Genomic DNA, 20,341 nt, shown 5'->3' with positions numbered 1-20,341 from the left:
CGTAGACGACCTGGTTACCAGCTGTAGGAATTCTGAGGAACTGCCAGTAGTGCGGAATCAACTTGATCAATTCTGCCGACAAGGAGCATTTGAGTTCCGGAAATTTCCGTTGATTCATCAGTCACTGCTGACCACAACAATCAAAACTTCGGAGTTGCACTGGGAACCAGCTTAGGACCACTTACGATTCCAAATTTAGTTTCTCAAACACTCTCAAGGCACGATTCTCTTCAAAAGGTTGACCCTCTCAAAAATCGCCCAGATATTTTAACCATTGGAATTGGTAGGCCCTGTCATAGTTATTGCGAAAATGTTTATGCACACTCTTTGGAGTCTGGACTTCGTCGACGGCAAACCATGGAGTGGGGATCAACCACTACTACCATCTGTGACCATGTATCTACAAAATTATTATGCACAATTACTTGTTCTGAACAGCTTCGAATCCCACGTTGCGTCATGCTGCCCGAGTTTGAATCCATTCAGATACACTTGTTTTGTGACGCTTCAGAAAACGCTACGGGGCTTGATTCTATTTTTGTTCAAAGAACTCAATAGGTGATATTTCGGTCGGCCTTCTCACTGCCAAATCCAAAGTTGCTCATTTTAAAAAACGAAGCATTACCCAGCTTTAACTTTGAAGGGTCGTCGAGGCTGCCTAATCGCACCAGAAAATCTCCTTAAACTTCGGAAAAAAGTTCGAAACATGTTTCTTATTCGACTCAATTACGCTGCTTGGTGGCTAAATGCGACTCCCCCGACTTCTAATTTAAGAATATCGGATTATATTCAAAAATTTAGTGTGAAATTGCAGGAAGAAACCACATTTCTTGTATTAATAAATTTCGATATTGTGGTAAGGAAAAATAAATGACTTTCGATAAGACATCATCCAATTTTTCTTATATCTGCCATCACTTGCCGCAAAACAGCTTACACATGCTCATCACCTCGTCTCATCAATTTTGCGCTCCAGCTATCCGTTAACCTTCGACCGTCTTAACAGTTTCAGAAAAACGCCAACACCCGAAAGACCAACAGAACCAAAAAAATAGAACTGGAATGATGGATACGCTGGTCCCCATTCACCGCCAACCTAGCACAGCACCAGCCAAAGAGCTTTAGATCTTATGTCTATTTTATATCAATTTTATTTCACAAATCTGACACTCCAACTATGAAGCCCTAACCTCGGTGTGCAAAAAGTGTCGCGCCGTTTATTTCGTCTCTCGCCTTTCGTGCACTAAATCTACATCTACCTCAGCCCCGGTCCGGGAAAGAACTTTCTAGAGGGTAAACCAACGAGTTCCGGAGGTTATCGCAAAACGAATGATGGAATGATGTCTTTACTTGAAGAAAGAGGCCTTGCTTCCGTTTTTGTGTGCCCTTGTGCACCTGCAAATAAAGTCGTACAAATGTGAAATAAAAGAGCCCTATTTCCGTTGACGATGTTTTATATGATCCTCCTCCCGAAAACGACCGACGCGCGACGCCACGAGAAGCCTTTGGGGCCATGGAAAAGTAAGCTGCCGATGCCGATCGTTGATGGAAATGAAGGCAACTGGCACGCGGAATGCCATCGTCAACGTTCTTTGAATGAAGGTGCCCCAAAGCAAATAAAAAGAAGGATTTCTGGGCTCTGTTTCATTTCACCGGCGGCTCCATAAACGGGGGGAGAAGACGCTTTTTTCACGGTCTTTCTATAGCGTAATGGCGCTGTTTTTCGGGAAAATAAAATCGAACACAGACTTTTTGCCGGATTGCCCATGCTGATTGTGGGCAGGTGTCACTACTTCGGAGACGTGGAGGCAGTGGCACACGTGAGTTTGTATATGCTTAAGACAACTGTTAGAAATCCAGAAAAAAGTTAGGTTTTTTATTAAACAATACCCACTACAACTTCAAACTCCATTACAAAGTTTAGTTATGTACACCATATGGAAGCATAAAATGGCTTTCCTACAGAAACTTGTTCAGAGCAGGTTTCAGAATCAGAATGAAAATGGTTCAATTTTATTTTATTTATAACAAGGACTGTAGGAAGTCTCGCAGGTAGATCTTAGATCAGCTGGAAATGAATTGTTTAACCATAGGAATGTTTGAGGTAAAATCGTTCAAAGACATTTAGAGGACCCATGGAGAAAGATAAGCGAAGGACATGTTTGTCTGGTTCGTCCAACATACAAAGAATAGTCCAAATGTCATATCAAGGAGCTGAGAAAGCCATCGAGACTAATCAACTGAGGAATGCATTAGCCTAATCGCTAGTAAGAAAATTTGTTCGCTCGCAGAGAAAATTTTAAATGTTTTGTAAAAATCCACGAAACCGTTTTCTTTAATGGGCTTGTGATATAGCTCAGTTGGCAAGTCTGTTGTCTCCTGAGCCGATGTCCGCGAGTTCGAGCCCAAGAGTAAACATCGAACACAGTTGTACCGGATAAGTTTTTCAATAACGATCCGCCAACTGTAACGTTGATAAAGTCGCGAATGCCATAAAGATGGTAAAACGTCTATAATCGAAACAAAAAAAAAAGTTTTCTTTAACAGGCGCCCAGTAGAACCTTGACTACATTTCGATAACAGTTAAGTTAAAACTTATGTAAACCAAGGATGAGTTGCTAAAAGCAAGTTGGCGAAACCCCACAGATCAACGGTTAAAAGACCTACTAAAACATGCCTCCAAGAAACTGAACGAAAAAAAGAGATAGTGCCAAAATAAACAATTACTTCAAATATTTGCAGACTGCTACTCCGAAAAAGTCTTGGAGGGTCTTAAACGAAATATTAGTTTGAAATTCCAAAAGCTCAAGCAACACCTTCCTATTAGTGACGGAAGAACCATTAATGATCCATTGTAAGCGGACTGCCTTAACGATTTTTTCTGCAACATCGGACACAACTCGGCCTCGGAGTTGATTAGCGACAAGGACATTTCTAAAATAAAAACCCATCGTCTAGCCTTCGCACAGATCCTTAAAAATGTATTCAACGAAATCATCGAGACTGGAGCTTAACCAGAAGCTCTCAAGATAGCACGAGTCACGCCGATCTTCAAGTCAGGTGACTAAAGGGCGAAACATTCAACAGGGCATGACACAAACACCTGGAATTTTCTGACCTGTCGCACCGGCAGTTGGGAAAAATATTGAACATTCACCATTCACCATTCAACCGTCTCCAGAGTGTTGAAGCGGTTCCAGGAGCAGTTGACGTTGAACCACGGCAAAGGAGCTGGAAGAAAACCGGGAACGGTGAACAAAGAGACGGAGGGAAAGGTGAAGTGGATGATTAAAGCAAATCCCAACGTCTCAAGCCGTGATTTGGCTAAAAAGATCGGCATGTCGCAGAGCTACGTCTAGAATGCAAAGAACAGAACTGGACTACATGCATACAATGTAGAGAACTTCTCAAATCGCAATGAGCGGCAACAATCGACGGCTGAAACTCGGGCACAAAATATGGCTGCTGTGTGATGGACGGCGAAACGTATATAAAAGCCGATTTTAAGCAAATTCCGGGGTTGGAGTTTTTCACCGGCAGAAGCAAGTTCGATGTGGATGAAAATTTAAGAAGAAGGAAATGTCGAAGTTTGCCTCCAAATATCTCGTTTGGCCTTGCGGACTGAGGAGTTAGCCTTTCGTGACAAAGGGCACAGTAAATGGCGAGATCTACAAATCTGAGTGCATCGAGAAGCGCCTTTTTCCGTTCTTGCAGCAAAAGGACGACTCCGCTATTTTGGCCATATTTGGCATAATGCCACTATTCTGAAATTGTTCTGGAGTGGTATGAGATTAATTCTGTCCATTTTGTTCCAAAGGACATGAACCTGTCAAACCGTCTGGAATGTGCCCGGATGAGCAGTACTGGGCAATAACATAGCGGTCACTTCGGAAGAGTTAGAAGACATTCAAAGACGAGAAGAACATGTTAAAAAAATTAAAAAAAAAACTGAAAAACTGGTATCGGATGACACTGTAAAGACTTTGATGGAGGACATCGAGCGAACATGCGTTCAATTTTGCTCTCAAGGTTCTATCAACATATTTTTGTATAAAACTACCCTGAAATTTTCGTTTGATTCTATACATTATAAGAAAATTGGCATGACATTTTCGGTGTCGCAATAATTTCGTGTTCGTTCTTTAATCCCACCCATCCAACTACCGGCCTATCTCAACCCTGTCTACGATGAACAAAATACTGGAACAGCTGATTTCAAGTAGACTAACGAACTTCCTAGCAGGTCAAAACCTATTAACCAACAGGCAGTATGGATTAAGAAAGGATGCGACACACTCATTGCGTCCGGAGAACTTTTGGAAGAGGTTTACTGTAATCTCGATAACCGCCGCTTCTCTGGTGCACTTTTTTGGCCCTCAAGAAAGCGTTCGACAACATCAATCATGAGCTGCTGCCAACATAAATTAGGAATAAATGGAGTACGGGGACCTGCCCTACATTTGGTGAAAATCTACCTCTCAAACCGTTAGCAATTTGTTTCTTGCTGTGGCACTAACAGCAGCAACAAAATGTTTACCATTGCAACTTAGGGTCTCTTATTTTTCTGGTGTTAATAAACGACCTTTAAAAATTATATCTCCAAGGGACACCTCGCCTGTTTGCCGACGACACACTGATCTCATCGGACATCGACCGACTCCTGAATTGCCATGTTAAAACATAACTTACACTGAAATCTATCGTGACAAGGACTTCAAATATCTGGGTCTAGTACTGGACGAAAACCTAGCATGGAGTGCACACTCGGAAAGTCTCGTCTCTCGTTCCGACTGCGTGGTTGAAGAAGCTGTACTTTGCCCTTTTCCATTCGAGGCTGCAATACCTGGTGTCGGTATGGGGAAACGCAGAAGTCGTCTGAGAGAACTTCAATGCATGCAGAATCGAGCGTTGAAAGCTGTTCATAGAAGGCCCTACCTGTACCCATCAGTATTGCTATACAACGATATCGAGGACTCCGTTCTACCCATTCGTGGACTTCGGGAGTTCCAGAGCATAACGTTCATACATACGATACTGACGTGCCCAGAAACACAGCACAATATCGTATTGCAACGGGTGTCATCGCAATTTTGGCCAATCTTATCCGGCTACCCAGAGTCAAAACCGAATTTGGTCGAAGGAAGCTGAGCTACTTCGGGAGCACGGTGTACAACGGAGTTCCAGAAACTTTGAAGCAATCCTCGTCAATCAATCGCTTCAAAATACTACTGACCTCATCCTGCAAGCAACACATCAGCCGCTACCTCCGCTAAATCAAGTCAATTGCCACGCTAATACACCTGTATATTTCTTTTTATCCATCATCTCATCACACCATCGCTTCTTCGCTCAAGCAATAATCGAGTATAAAAACTGTGCTGCACAATTCTTGCTACTTTTAACCCAAATTATGTAAATCTAATTGAATAACATCAACAACAATGAGTTCCTTAAAAAGAGCATCTATTTGCTCGCTGGTAACACCCTCTCAAAAACCCACTATTGTATGAAATAAATAAATCTTATCTAAAAAAATGTTTTTAATTAGGCTTCAAGAATGGGCTAACTTCTTTAAGGGTGGTATTCATCACTGTAAATGAATCGGGGAATTTTTCCTTAATAGGACCAAGGTAAAGGTCTTTCATTCGAATGCTAGATAAGCGACATACTATCAGATTATAATAAAATCATTAAATGGGCAATTTTTTCCATTTTCGTAAATAAATCATGTTATGTTTTTACCATAAAGAGCAACCACGCAATGTAACTACAGCTACAGAACGTTAAAAAAAAATTTTAGTCAATGTTCAAGAAAACTAAAGTTAGGATATCATGTCACATATGAATATATAGGGGGAAGTTGTCTACTACCGGACACTTAAGGTTTTTAAGCAATTACTTCAAAAATATTTTTTTGTAAATATTGGTTCCTCTACTGATTTGAAGAGTATCAATATTATGATCACTAGACAGTATTAGAAAAAAATTAATTTACACCATATTCATGTGGTAAGAGAAATCATTTTATGTTAGTTTTCACTCATTTCCAAAAGTGTTGTCTATGGCCGGACACTACAAATTTCATCACCAAAGTTGTCACCAATGACACAAAAACGTAGCAAAATGACTGAAATCACTTGCTTAGGTCTTGTGAGTACGTGTTTTCCAATACTGAACATTCTATGAAGCCATTCATAAAAGTTTTTTTTTGACAAACCAGAATTTAACATTTGTTTCGAAAAAAACAGAGTAAAATTGTCTATGACCGGACAGCTAAATTTAAATTTTATCAGAGGACCAAAATAGTTTGGTTATTGAATCCATATCTTCAGTTAACCATTTGAGGGAGCTATAGAGATGAAAAAATGAAAGTTTCAAGTTGAAATCATCTATAATTTTGAATATTTTCTTGTCCGGTCATAGAGAACAATATGGTGTCCGGTCATAGAGAAATCGCATTTTTTTTTTATTTTCCTAATATTTTGTTTGAACTTACGTTTTGTTATCTTACATTTACTGGAGTCGGAAGATAACCAACCAACGATGACGTTTACGTGCAATTCACATTTGACAAGCCGTAAAAACTGATCACATTATAAATGAAAAGTTTGGGCGATCCTCGCCGAACTACTAGGCGAAAGCTTTAGATGCCTATAATTGGTTTACCTTTTCAGATTGGATTACCATATTTCTATCACCATATCAGGCTACTATTTACTTTATTTTCATGGTGTTAAAACATTATTAGGATATTGCGTTTTCGAAAAATCAATGTTGTCCGGCCATAGGAGGTGTCCGGTCATAGACGACTTCCCCCTATATATTTTTTTTTTTAAGATCATGACCACCAAAATTTAAAACAAGTAGATTTTCATAATACCAAACACAGAATTTTTGACGAATTTTCAAAGAAAGCTGTTTTTCAATTATTTTTTCAATTTTCAATTTCTATGGTTTTTCAAGACCCCAATTCAACTTTGCACTGGATTTTGAGTATTTTAACTCAAGATTTCCGTGATAAATTTATATTCACTAGAAAACCAATTTCTTACCAAATCTAGTTTTGTAATAAAATAAGCGCTGCGATACTTTATAAGTAAAAATGTGACAAACTTTTTGAACATTAAGTGGAACTGAGCGGCAAGAATGACCAAATCACAACAGACAAAATTGCAAGCGTCCGCGTAAGTTTTCTAGATTTACTTTTAGTTTTATTTTTTTTTTCAAATTTTTGTTTGGTTTTGCAACGCATATAATTACACCACTAGAATCGGTATGAAATTGGCTTTTTTGGCGATTATAAATCAATTTAATTGTCCACTGTTGCAGGAGGAGTTGCATAGATCAACAATTTGATGATTTTACGATATTCCTTTGAAACTATCTCCGTAACCGTGTGCAACTTGAAACCATGTGTAATTGAAAATATTGGGAAGCATCATCTTCTGGATTTAATATCAATAAAAATTGTAATTACTGACTGCAAAACATTGAAAAGACTCAAATATCTTTCTTAGTCTTCTTAGTCGATCGCTCACTGAAAATTAAGCAAAACAATCGAATCGCTTTTAAAGAGTTTCAGGTGCTATTTGAATAAAATCGATCATGCGAAACCTGTAACAACTAAAATAAAAAAAAAATGTAATTTTTATTGTGAAAATTATCAAATCAACATCAATCATATTAAGAACAGCTTTGATACTTCACAGATGCACAATCTTTAACAGTTTAGGGTAATTGAGCCCACAACATGTCTTTTCATGTTTTTCAGGTCCAAATTGAGCTAAAAAAATTTGATATTTTCATTGCGTAGAAAATAATTTGTTTCAAATCTGTGCATACCGAATTTTTTGATTGTTTGTATTTTATTAAAGTAGTAATTTTTTTTCGAACAGCATCCGAGGCAGTTATGTTGGAAATCACCGTTTGAAAATCATGCATGCATTTTGCGTACATTAATGAAAGTTCCATTGAGAAAACATATTTTTGTTGAACTCTAAGCAAGTTAGCAAGTAATTTCTTCAAAGGATGTTCTATGGTGCACTCAACAGGAAGGTTGGAATGTTGAAAAAAAGAGTAAACCATGCCTTAGGTGCCAAGGTCGGGTACATTTACCCTAATCCATTTTACATGAAAACTGATTCATCGTAGATTACAATTTTGATGGTACAGAATGTCAGATTGAATCAATTACACTAGTTTACAAAATTTTAAAAAAATCGTGAACTTGATTAACTGACCAACATTTTTAATGTAAAATCGGGCGCTGAATCCGAAAATGAAATTCAAAAAAATCTCAGTAGAACCGTTTTTGAGTTATGCTCCAAATATGAAATTTCGAAAAAATTAAAAAAGTTCTTGTACTTAGATTAAAATATCTCGGACGGCATAACAGTAATTTGGAATCCCTCTTTTGCATATTGAAGGTTAATAAGTTTTCTATCGATCATCTGAACATTGTTTTTGCGTTTGACCAACAGTATTGCTGATATTAGTGACTATATGAGAAAAAAAATTATAAAAAACGCATTTTTTTAGAGAAAATTTTGTTTTAACGAAAGTTTTAGACTCGATGGTAGCATTTAAAAAAACTGATTTTCTTTTGCGCTAAAATTTCAATTTAAATCAAAGATTTCAAGTGGTTATTTATCAAAATCGGTTGAAAATTGAAGAAGTTATGGCTACTTTACCATAACTGAAATTTTTGGAGTTTTGAATAATTTAACGAACCGCAGTACACTTATCATAGTATAGCAGTGTTCGGCAACGCTAACTGAAAAATTAGCGCCGCTAATTAGATCGCTAACTCATTTAAAGTTAGCGATCGCTAATTAAAAACGCTAAATGTGTTGATTAAGTTAACGCTTTAAGCTTAAAGCGCTAATCGCTAATCGCTAACTATTTGCCGGAACAAATATCAAATTTATCTTTTGTCACGCCCTACCCCCCTTCGATTTTTTCAACTCCCCTAAGGAGAGTAAATAAAGTTTTAAGTATTTGATTTAAAATAAGATAAATTGATCAAATTTTCATACAATTGTAGGAGCAAATCAAAAACTGTCAAAGATGGGAATTTTAACAAGTGTCTATGTGTTCTACTATTAAAAAAAAAAGCCGACTTTTCGAACACATGCAAAAGCAAAAGAACAGAATATGGAAGATATTTCTTTTTTTTATTTAAATTTTTGTTGAAAATTTACTCGATTTATCAGTTTTCTGCAAAGTAGATAGTATGCAATTTCGTTGCAAACAATCTTTTGTGCAATTCTTTCCATTTTTTCGACGTGTTTCGATCACCGTTTGATTAAACTCTAGGATTTTTTTGATATAACTTGGTGATATAAATGACTATGTTCTTTGTTTTTTTACGTTTCGATTTACTGTTATTTTTCAATCATCTTCAGATCTTCAATAGAGATCAGTCTATTTCTGTACCCCTATGCGGATAGATATGGGAATAAAAATTAGTGTACGAACAGCATTGTAACTCATTTTATAATTAGTTTTATTAATTTTTTAAAATATTTTATTGGAGATTTGAAAATTATTGAAAAATAACAGTAAATCGAAACGTTAAAGAACAAGTACATAAAGTCTGCTTCATTTAATATTGGAACAAATTCTTTTGCTCATTGTGACGCTCCTAGTGGACGGATTTGGAAACTTTTTTCACCCACGTGTCGGGAAATTCATTACCTTTCACCATGTATTTATGTCATAACACCAAACGATAGCATTTTGTAAACAACCGCCATGGAAGCCGAACGGAGAGATCAAATTGTGCACAGTTTTCTTGAAAACCCATTGTTGTCGGAATCGAAGCTAGCTAAACAGCTTAAAATGCCCAGAAATACCGTATGGCGTGTTATCAAGCAGTACAAGGAAACATTGACGACGGCTCGGAAGCCGCATTCGAAGCGTCGGAGTGGAACTGTCGACCGGAAACTGCGTGGGAAAGTCATCAAGGCCGTCAAGAGGAATCCCAATCTTTCAGACCGCGATTTGGCCAATAAGTTCCAGGCCGCTCACAGTACGGTGCGACGAATTCGTCTCCGGGAAGGAATAAGGTCATTCCGAGCCAGCAAACAGCCAAATCGGACGCTGAAGCAGAACAATGTGGCCAGAATCCGTGCTCGAAAGCTGTACGACCAAGTGCTGACCAAGTTCGACGGATGTAAAGTCTGCTTCATTTAATATTGGAACACAAACAATTGCGTGTAGTTCAGTCATTTATTAACGAATTCATAATTTGTTTTTCATACAAATGTAGCATTTTCTTTACTCTTTCATAAAAAAAAATTAAAAAAAATATTCATTGCTGTTTCGAAGAAATTCTCGTACTCGTACTCGTAAGAAAACTGTGCACAATTTGATCTCTCCGTTCGGCTTCCATGGCGGTTGTTTACAAAATGTTATCGTTTGTTGTTATGACATAAATAAATGGTGAAAGGTAATGAATTTCCCGACACGTGGGTGAAAAAAGTTTCCAAATCCTTCCACAAGGAGCGCCACAATGAGCAAAAGAATTTGTTCCAATATTAAATGAAGCAGACTTTAGTCGTTTATTTCACCGAACAATATCAACAAAATTATAATATTTTGTTGTTTATTGCACTATTTTACATTATCATCATTAAACTGTCCAGGAGCATTGTCAAACGTTAAAATTTATACAATTTCTATTTGAACTTAAAACGAAGGCTACAATGGTGATTTTATCTTATTTTTATATGAACTGATCTGTAAAATCTCATATAGAAAACTGTATTGTGAAAAGTAAATATCTCAACCATTTGAAAACAAATGCTGATGAAGGGATGTTAAAAATTGGTTGATATTGTTTAGCACCTTTTATTGTTGCAAAAAAGTGCTAAAAGAGAAAAAAAATTACACTAATACATCTTTTCTCTAAGTCAAGTATGCATTCCTTTAACTGATCTAATTAATCAATCAGAATGATGCCCAATGTCCCCTTAACTTGTTTATGACAACAAGTATATTCGGTCACTAAAAATTCGAGAGATTGATTCAAATATATGGAAGTTAGCGGTCTATAATTAGCGGAACCAACAAATAGCGGAACTTTTTAATTCGCTAGATCAATCAAAACTTAGCGGCAAATTTAAACCGCTGACGAAAAGTTAGCGGACTAACTAGCGAATAGCGGATTAGCGCTTTTGTGCCGAACACTGTAGTATAGGAAGAATGAAACATGATAAATCTCACTCGCTCCAAGTCAAAATTATTTATAAGCTTACCAGAAGGTCACATGCCAAGTTTCTGGAAGATCTGACCATAGGGAGGGGTTGCTTAAGTCTCAAACGTGAATAAAATTTTGAGGTTTTTTGCCCGGAAGGAACGAAAAATACTGCTTTTTCATCAATAACTTTTCTCATTACCAGCTGATTGTTTTTTATGGTTGATTTTCTTAAAGCCTAAGTTGAGACAAATATTTTACTCGGAGACTGTAACTCGATTGGATTTGAAACAGAAAAGTTATTGCGGTTCAAAGATTGTATTTTGGTCGAAAATTGTCGTATAAAACGCAATGCGTAAAAAGTACTCATTGCGTGTTGGACGAAATTTGCGGCCTTTGAACCGCAATAACTTTTCTGTTTCAAATCCAATCGAGTTACAGTCTTCGGGTGAAATATTTGTCTCAACTTAGGCTTTAAGAAAATCAACTATAAAAATCAATCAGCTGGTAATGAAAAAAAATTATTGATGAAAAACCAGTATTTTTCGTTCCTTCCCGGCAAAATACCTCAAAATTTTATTCACGTTTGAGACTTAAGCAAACCCCCCCCCCCCCCCCGCCCCCTCCAGATGATCGATAGAAAACTTATTAACCTTCAATATGCAAAAGAGGGATTTCACATTACTATTATGCCGTCCGAGATATTTTAATCTAAGTACAAGAACTTTTTTAATTTTTTCGAAATTTCATATTTGGAGCATAACTCAAAAACGGTTCTACTGAGATTTTTTTGAATTTCATTTTCGGATTCAGCGCCCGATTTCACTTTGGAAATGACCTTCAGTTTACTGAGTTCAAAAATGCTATAAACTAGTGTTATTAATGAGCAAGATGAACCTTCTGAGATTATATGTATATCTCGCTTTTGGACTTTTTATTAAAAAGGAGGTAGAATCATTAAACCATTGTATTTTTTGTGAAACTCTACGGTTTTTTAACAGACAAAAAAGACTTCAGATAAAAAAAGATACTATATTCTCTGAATATTTTTAAATCAAATTATTAGTCATCAAAATGCGTTTCCGTTTATAACCGTCCACTTTCACTTGTGCAATTAGATAAAGCGGTAAGTTCCACCCACATGGATTTTTAATGAAAGCCAGCAGCAGTATTATTGTTTATTCGGAGCCCATGGATCGGATAAATTGCTCCTTCTTTATGAAGCTGTCGTGCAGGTTAATGTTCGGATAACAACATTTTGCTGCTCCAAAACATACCGGTCGGTCGGCCGGAAAAATAAACACGCCACGCACTTTTTTCGTGGAGACTTTCCTTATTTTTGCTTTTCCGTTTTTTCTCCGACTCTCAAGGACGCACCGTCCAGATAAAAACAACATACCTACAACAACCGAATAATCTGCGGTCTCTGCTGGATACCTAATATAAATTAATGATCACGGGGCACATAAATAAATTGGCTGTGGTGTGTCTTTATTTTTATCCTTATCTGGCTTTCTTCCTGTCGCTCTTGGAACCGACTCCCTACTCCAGGTTGGGCGCTGCTATCTCCTGTTTCTAGTCGCTTTCGATCTCGCGCGTCTCCGCCCGAAGGCACTTTCACTTGCTTTATGAGTCTGTTTTGTTCATGTATTTGCCATCGAAATACACATTTCGACTGGAATCTGATAGGTACCTTACCAACCTACTATACTTACGATGGCTGGCAAAAGTATTTCGGTGGGACCGGTGCCGGTAGAGAGTTTTCAGGGGCTTATCTCCCGAAACAGTCCTGCCTGTCGTGATGAGAAGTGGACTGCGTGAAAGTTCTTTATACTTTTGGACTTGGTCGTCCTATTTATGTTATAAGAAATTTGTTCTGCTTTTGTGGGTTGTTTGGCTTGTCTACTATTTTTAATCATTTGTTATTTGGAGAGATCATTTGTTCTAAACACTTCTCCAAAAATAATCGACAATGAAGAAAGGAACTGATATTTTTTGAATTTATTTTTACTTCAAGTTTTTAATGATTTAATCTTTTATTGATTCGAACAGTAAGTAGATATTTTTTCCTTATTTACTCATTCTGCCAACAACCTGAAGCAAGTTGACGATACCTTCACAATTGTAGTAATACAAACATCTATAGATGATCTGCCAAAAGGCGTGATACAAGTTTTGCCGATCTGACTGCACCTCAAACTCCCGGTCGATATTCAAATACTGTGGATTGGAATCAGCTCCATTGTAGGCCGGCCAAGTTGGAACCGTATTCGGTTGATTGGGATTACTGAATGTGTGAAAAGAATTTGCCTTAGCACTATAGCAGACTAAATGAAGAACTCGAAAATTCGAAACTTACCCAAATTTTACGAAATTAGTAACCAACTCAACAGTTTTCTCGTGTACTCTCAACTCATCATGGAAGGCACTTCGATTGGTCAAAGCATCAGCGATGTTATAAGGGGTAAAAATGTAGCCTAGTTCATCGCCGTGGATTGCGCCGTAATGTTTGACACCGGAGAGTTTGTCGTGAAATTCTTGCTTGAAGCGCCCAAATTTTCCATCGAACTGGAACCGGAAATAGTAAGTCGATTCCGGAAGCCATTTGGAATATTCAGTGATCAAAAATTTGTTGGGGAAGAACCAGTTTGCCGTATTTGCCAACTCCAGGTAGAATATATCTCTGTTGATTTCGATGCCACTTCTCTCCGCCATTTCAGCAGCTCTGTCTACTAGTGATCCGATGTATTGCTTGAGTGTTTCATTTTGGATGTTTGGGAAGTTTTCGCCCATCCAGTAGCTGTGCACGTAGCTTAAGAACAACTCAAACTCTTCAGACGATTGACCGAACAATAATGGAACAGTGTTTACAGGTTTCTTGCGAATGAGTTCCTGAGGTGATTGAGTTATGAATGCATCTGGAGATTCAAGTTCTGCACTGGGTACACAAAACCCGTAGCTCACAGTAGCAAATTTGTACACAATATCTTTGTCCCAGAATGTTTTGAAATCAACGCTTTTGAGTTGTTCAATAGTCGTAAGATTCAAGTCTTGAAAGTAACGACTGGAATAGCTATCTGCATCGTACAGGAATGCCCAAGGAGCCAGCATAGATCCTCCAAGAACGAATGCTTGCTGGAAAAGACCACTTGAGCTACTCGAATACAGGTGATAGGTCACCGAGGCTGCTCCAGCACTGTGGCCCATCAGCGTTACTCTCGACGGATCTCCACCAAAGCATCTAATGTGTTGTTGAACCCACTGCAATGCAGTTCGCTGATCTTTAAGTCCAAAATTTCCACTGATGTTGAAGCTGTTCGAGAGTAGAAATCCCAAGGGATCCAAACGGTACTGAGCGCTTACTACGATTACTTCCTAGAATGAAAAATTTGTTGACGTCAGATTTCCTAAACAGTATTGCATCATATTTCTCACCTGATCCATTATGAGATCCACTCCGTAGAAATCACTTGTGGTAGAACCAACAGCAAAACTTCCTCCATGAATGAATACCAGCACCGGCAGATTGGACGTCAAACTCCCCATTGGACGATAAATGTCCAAAAACAAACAATCCTCATCGCCCAAAACAGCCGTTGCATAGTTCAAGTCATCCAACTGTGGGCAGATAGGACCTAATTTCGAATAATTTTGAACTCCCGACGGGTACCTCGGCACCGGATTCTAAAACAAAAGTCGCAAACCTAAAATTTTTGCATATTTTATCTCAAAATATTCAAACGAACCTCAAATCTCAGCTTCCCAACTGGCGGCTCCGCATAACGGATGCCCAAAAACTCACAATACTGTGTTCCATTGAAAGTACGCTTAAGCGACCCGAATCCTTCGCCCTCTTCTCCGAACTGCACTCGACATTCATCGTCAGCTGCAATTTTCAGCAGATGCGCACTACAGAAGCCCAGCACTAATCCCACAGAAAGAAGTAGCAACATTTCATAATGATCCGAGACTTAGAACTAAAGCGACCTAGAAAACGCGATCAATGATCCAATTAGAACCACTCGTAGCGTACACACGGTCATCTGGTGTGGCGCAGACAGTCAATGAGATTGTGGCTTATCATTTCGGACGAAAGCGGGATGTTGTGTTAGTTTCTTCCTCAATGGCATGATTAGACATACCGTGAACTTGACCTCCGCGACTCGTGAGACGATGTTTTTTGTGGTAAGTGTGTAGGATTTGTTTTACACCCAAAGCATGAAAGAAAAGAATTTAGCACAAGAGAGGGATTTTTTTTATTTTTTAATAGTGGCTCTTTTGTTTAGAGAGCTTATCAATGTCCTAAGCAGCATCGTTAAAAATTATTGATTTGTTGAAAATTTCATCTTGGAAGACTTGAGCAAATAATATTAATAATTTTTCAAACAATCCTCGAATTTCCTCTCTTCATCTGTTTGCATTTTATATGTATAAGAACATTCTTCAATTAAAAAGTTGAAAGAAGTTTTACCTTTTAATGTTTTTTTTAAATTTTGTAAAATTATTTATCAACAAATCTTCTAGGGTTTTTGTTTGTGAAATTTAATGTTTGCATATAATATTACTTTAAAAAGAAATGAAACACCGTAGTTTATATTTATTTTTTGATTTATCAGCCTAATCGGTGAAAGGTGAAGTCCTTTTTAGTAAGAACATCTTAAGAATTTTAAATTTTATAGACGGATTGAAAGTTTGAAGAAATTAACGATGGTAAAAATAAACGGATAGAATTTTATTAAGAATCATTGTCATCACTTAGAGGAAAGTCGGGTATAACGGAAACCTGAAGGAAGAATCGCAATAGAAAATAATATATTGTTACTTTACATCACAATTTTCGTGTAGTTAGGCAGATTAGATTGGAGTAATCCCTTATAATATAGGTGTTTTTAGGCGTTCTATGGCCTGTTTTAAAGGCTTCGTGCTTTTCGACCGACAATTGCTCCTGGAAAGGTCTTTTGAAGGCACATGGAGGATAAAAACGATGGAAAATTTGAAAAACTTGGAGAAACTTTTTTGTTCGTCTTACCCGACTTAGAAACTTGTTTCCAAAACACTTGTTGTTCAAGCTCGTCGACAAAAATTCTTTGTTGTTTCTCGAGGTAGTCTATGAGAAGCTTGATAAACATTCCATCGTTGAATTCGGATGAAATAGCAGGAAATGTGTTGATACACTCGAACTTGTTCTCATTACTAGATTTGTGAGAAACATAGTAATTTTCGAAATATTGAAAGTGTCCGATTAACCCGTTGTCAGGCTTCGGACGCTCCTCAGAGCCCTACAAGAGCGGTGTAACTTTCTGCTCCGCTCTTTAAATGATGTTGTGAGCGGAGCAAGAGTGGTCAATAGGATCAGAGTGACGATACACACAGGGAGTGTTTTTCGTCACTCAAACAACACTCAAAATTGAAATGAGTACTCTATAAGTGCGTCTCCCAAAGAGCACTCTGAAAGTGCACACTTAGTGCGTCCAAGTAATGAATTGATGGTGTTGTTCGCTTTGGTTCGTTTTTTGCTGCGTTTTCCGAAGATAAATCAAATAGATAATAATGTCAAATCGGGATTAATGAATCTAATACACTTTGGTTAAAAAATTGGCATTAAACTACAAGCTTCTTTATTCTTCTAAAATCCTTATTGACTATCCAGACCAGCGCAATCTCTTCACGATTAGGTCCGAATTTGCAACTTTCAAAAACGCCAAACTAGAATTTTTTTCATTTTTAGATTTCGTTCATTTCATTTCGGGATGACCTGCTTCAATTTTAAATTTGTTTATATACTTTTGTGTGCGTTGCAACACATCATATTATGAATTCCATTCAAATTAAATAATGAAAAAAGTCTTGAAATTAAACTTCAACTTAAAATCACTTGAACTTCGAGAAAATCGAAAAAGGTGGTTCGATTTGAACTGCAAGCCAGTCAAGAAACTGGTTACTGCTATTGCATAAATCAAGGCGTTTTCAGCACCTAGATTCCGCCTTTATTTATGCAATATAAGCAGAGCTGCTTATGATTTCCATGAATCAAGAGATCTCATGAAAAATTCTGATTTTTTGCTGTGAATGATCCTGATTTTTAGCGAACCAACCTCGCAACCCTGAATTGTGTTAAGATGTAAACGATCAATTACTTTACATTATAATAATTTCATAAAACCCTTGGAATATGAACCTCTGCACGACTGCTTGCGAGCTGTGCTTTCTGTGCGTCTTTATTTTTGTTACGAAAGGAAGGGCGGTTGCCTAAAACACACTTAACTTCCCTCAGTGTTAACACTAAGAGTACACTCTGAGAGCGAAACTTACGGAGCACACATCACTCATGGAAGTGAGTGTCGAATATTTATTTTCCGGGAAGCTTGAGCAAAGTGTGTGCGGTTTGCCGCTCACAAGAGTGTGGGTTCCACACCTCTTTGTGAAGCTTTGCTCTTGCACTTATGAGTGACACCTCAGGAGCCGTCCGAAGCCTGCCCGCTGTGTCCGTCTTACCCGACTTTCCCCTTCCAAATATATGTTCAGCACGGGCCAGCTGCTATGAAGAGGTAGATGCAGAAAGAGTTGCATCTACCACCACACATGAGTATGCCAAGCATGGTTCGCTCCACAAGCGGAAACTTGTGATGCGAACGAACAAAAAGATGGTTTGTGATCACTCAGATAAGTTCCATTCAATTCAGAAACGAATCAATCGATATGTAGTTTTTTAAAAGTATATTTATTATCATCGCTTTTCGATACAACCAGGGTTTGGTATCGAATCGGTACGGTAGATACTCTGTGTTGATGAATTCAAGAAAATGTTCGTTGCCCTAATGGGCACCCAGCAAAAACTCTTCACCGAGCTGGCATTGTCGCGGAATGCGACGGATTTAGCAGCAACAATAACCTTTGTCGAAAGAACTATTACCACAATGAAAAAAACTCATGGAGTTCCTCGGCGCACATACATCAACTTTTTGCTAGCGATATTGCTGCCTCACGGTCTACAAAAGTTTATCGGATGACTTTCAAGCCTATTCAGGTAAAGTTAATCGCTTCTGTAAAGATTTCGGTGTAGCGGCTTGCTCGATTGATGGCTTCAAGTGTCTCGTACTGGAAGGTAGTTAAAAAAGTAACGCTGTCTTACCTGTCTGTCGAGTGCCATCTTATTCTCAGTCTCCGGGAGACACCTCGATCCTGGAATACTCCAACAAGTTGTCTCCGAGCGAGAGTGCTTCAGTGAACGCAATCACTCACAAGGTTGACAGCTTCAAGGAGATGGACACCTTCAAGCACTTATCGAAAGCCCCATTAGGTACCCCATCGCAACCAAAACAATTCAAAAACAGTAGCGATAAGCCCAGGATACTGTGCTGGAAATGCGGACAAATGCATTTGTCCGTGAGTGCTCGTACCAGGATCATCGCTGCAAGAACTACAAACGAGTCGGTCACAAGGAGGTTCAATGCCGGGTGTATCGTCCAATTCTGGTAAGAAAAGTAGGCTGAAACAGTCCCCAGTGCAAACCAAAGATTCTACTTCGTCAATCAGATTTCTGTTTATCACCGAAGGAAAAACCTTTCTGTGGTCATCAATAACGTCCATTGGAGCTCCAGTTGGATTGCGCTTCCATCATCACCATCATCTCGGAGACTAGCTGAAGTCGCTTAGGACGTTTCACCAAAAAACCATCATCGCAGCATGCCAGCACAGCTTCAGAGCATCCCCTGGACTTAGTGACAGGAATTAATTGCGACGTCTCGCTCTGTGGAGCTCAACGCTCAGGTAAATTGTTAGTAACCAAAATTCACGGTCTCGATCTTTTGGGCCTCAACATTATCGAACAAAACGAAACCAAAGCTGAACCTCATGCCAGACGTTCAGCCAGTTTTTCGTGCCAAAATACCTGTGCCGTTTGCCGCATTGCAATCGATCAATCTCGAGCTAAATCGACTAGAGGCGATGGACATGATCTCACCTGTGGAGTTTTCGCACTGGGCTGCGCCTATAGTCGCAGTTAAGAAGAAGGCGGTTAATGGTGAGCCGTGCAAAATATGTGTGTGTACCGACCATTCCACCGACTTGAACAGTGCCATTCAGCCCAACCATAATCCGCTGTTTCTTCCTGAAGAGACTTTCGCAAAGCTCTCAGACCGCAATATTTTTTCGCACGTTGACCTATCGAACGCCTATGCAGGTTCTAACGAAGGAGAAATCGCGAAAATATCTCACCATCAACACACATCGTGGACCTTCCAGATTAACAGAGACGCAATGGATGCTGGACTCGAGGAAGTTGCGACGACGATGTGCTTGTCCACCGCTGGACATCGGAAAAATATCGCTCTGACCCTTTTTCATGACGGAGATACACTACCTTTTGACTGCAGCAATTTGTAGCACGCCACCCCTGCATGAAGTCAGCAGTTTTCGTACGTTCCTTGAGACCATCAACTTTTATGAGATATTCATCCGCAACATGTACGATCTTCGCCATCCTCTAGATGCCCTACAGCGCAAAGACACCAAATGGCATTGAGGAGGAAAAGGCCATAATTCTTTCAAGCAGTTCAAAATCCTTCTACGTTTGCTCACTACTAACCTTGCTGTGGAGACCATTGTTGCTGCAGATGCATCCATTTACGACGTAGGCGCTTGACTGATGTATAAATAGGACGATGGGTCAGAAAAAGGCGTTTATCATGCATTTTGATGACTCAACAAGCCCGAGCAAGGGTATGACCAAGTAAAAAAGGAGGCAATGGCGCTAATATCCGAAAATCCGGAGTCACCAAATTCCACCGCTTCAACGGCTCCACATAGATAGATTAAGTGGGCCCTGTTGAAGGTCATTATCTTTTGGTGATCATCGACTCCTACAGTAAATGGCCTCAAATTCTCTGAACTTCATCGATTTCCGCCACAGTCACTACCGAGTTGCTTGTGGAAACATTCGCACGCTATGGCCTACCAGAAACTATCATGAGCGAAAACAGGACGCAGACTCCAGTAGCCCTTAAAAACTATGCGACTTCCTGTGAATTTTGCACATTCTAGCTGTGCTAAGTTATCCACAATCGAACAGCTAAACAGAACGGTTTGAAGACACACTTAAACGGAGCCTGAGGAAGCTTATGCCTGAAACATACAACTCCATCA

The 20,341-nt window shown here is 38.7% G+C and overlaps 1 protein-coding gene across 1 annotated transcript; it reads right to left on the bottom strand.

The window, feature by feature from the left end:
- Positions 1 to 13,235: 13,235 nt before the first annotated feature.
- LOC129746392 (carboxylic ester hydrolase-like) lies at positions 13,236 to 15,200 on the bottom strand. The gene is made up of 4 exons (XM_055740027.1): positions 14,944 to 15,200; positions 14,633 to 14,881; positions 13,557 to 14,572; positions 13,236 to 13,484 (listed from the first exon to the last, which is right to left on the bottom strand). Exons 1-4 carry the CDS (start codon positions 15,148 to 15,150, stop codon positions 13,268 to 13,270), a joined length of 1,689 nt encoding a protein of 562 aa, XP_055596002.1. The 5' UTR covers positions 15,151 to 15,200; the 3' UTR covers positions 13,236 to 13,267.
- Between the last annotated feature and the right edge of the window lie 5,141 nt (positions 15,201 to 20,341).

The sequence above is a fragment of the Uranotaenia lowii genome, chromosome 2, assembly GCF_029784155.1.
Source record: "Uranotaenia lowii strain MFRU-FL chromosome 2, ASM2978415v1, whole genome shotgun sequence".
Lineage (NCBI taxonomy): Eukaryota > Metazoa > Arthropoda > Insecta > Diptera > Culicidae > Uranotaenia > Uranotaenia lowii.
The sequence above is the reverse complement of the archived record's forward strand: the minus strand, read 5'-3'. Positions and strand labels throughout refer to the sequence as shown.

Coding starts and splice junctions, on each gene's coding strand:
- LOC129746392 (XM_055740027.1), bottom strand. CDS start 15,150: ATGTTGCTACTTCTTTCTGTGGGATTAGTGCTGGGCTTCTGTAGTGCG. Junction 14,882..14,943: donor TTGGGAAGCTGAGATTTGAG/GTTCGTTTGAAT, acceptor CTTTTGTTTTAG/AATCCGGTGCCGAGGTACCC. Junction 14,573..14,632: donor TGGATCTCATAATGGATCAG/GTGAGAAATATG, acceptor TTTTCATTCTAG/GAAGTAATCGTAGTAAGCGC.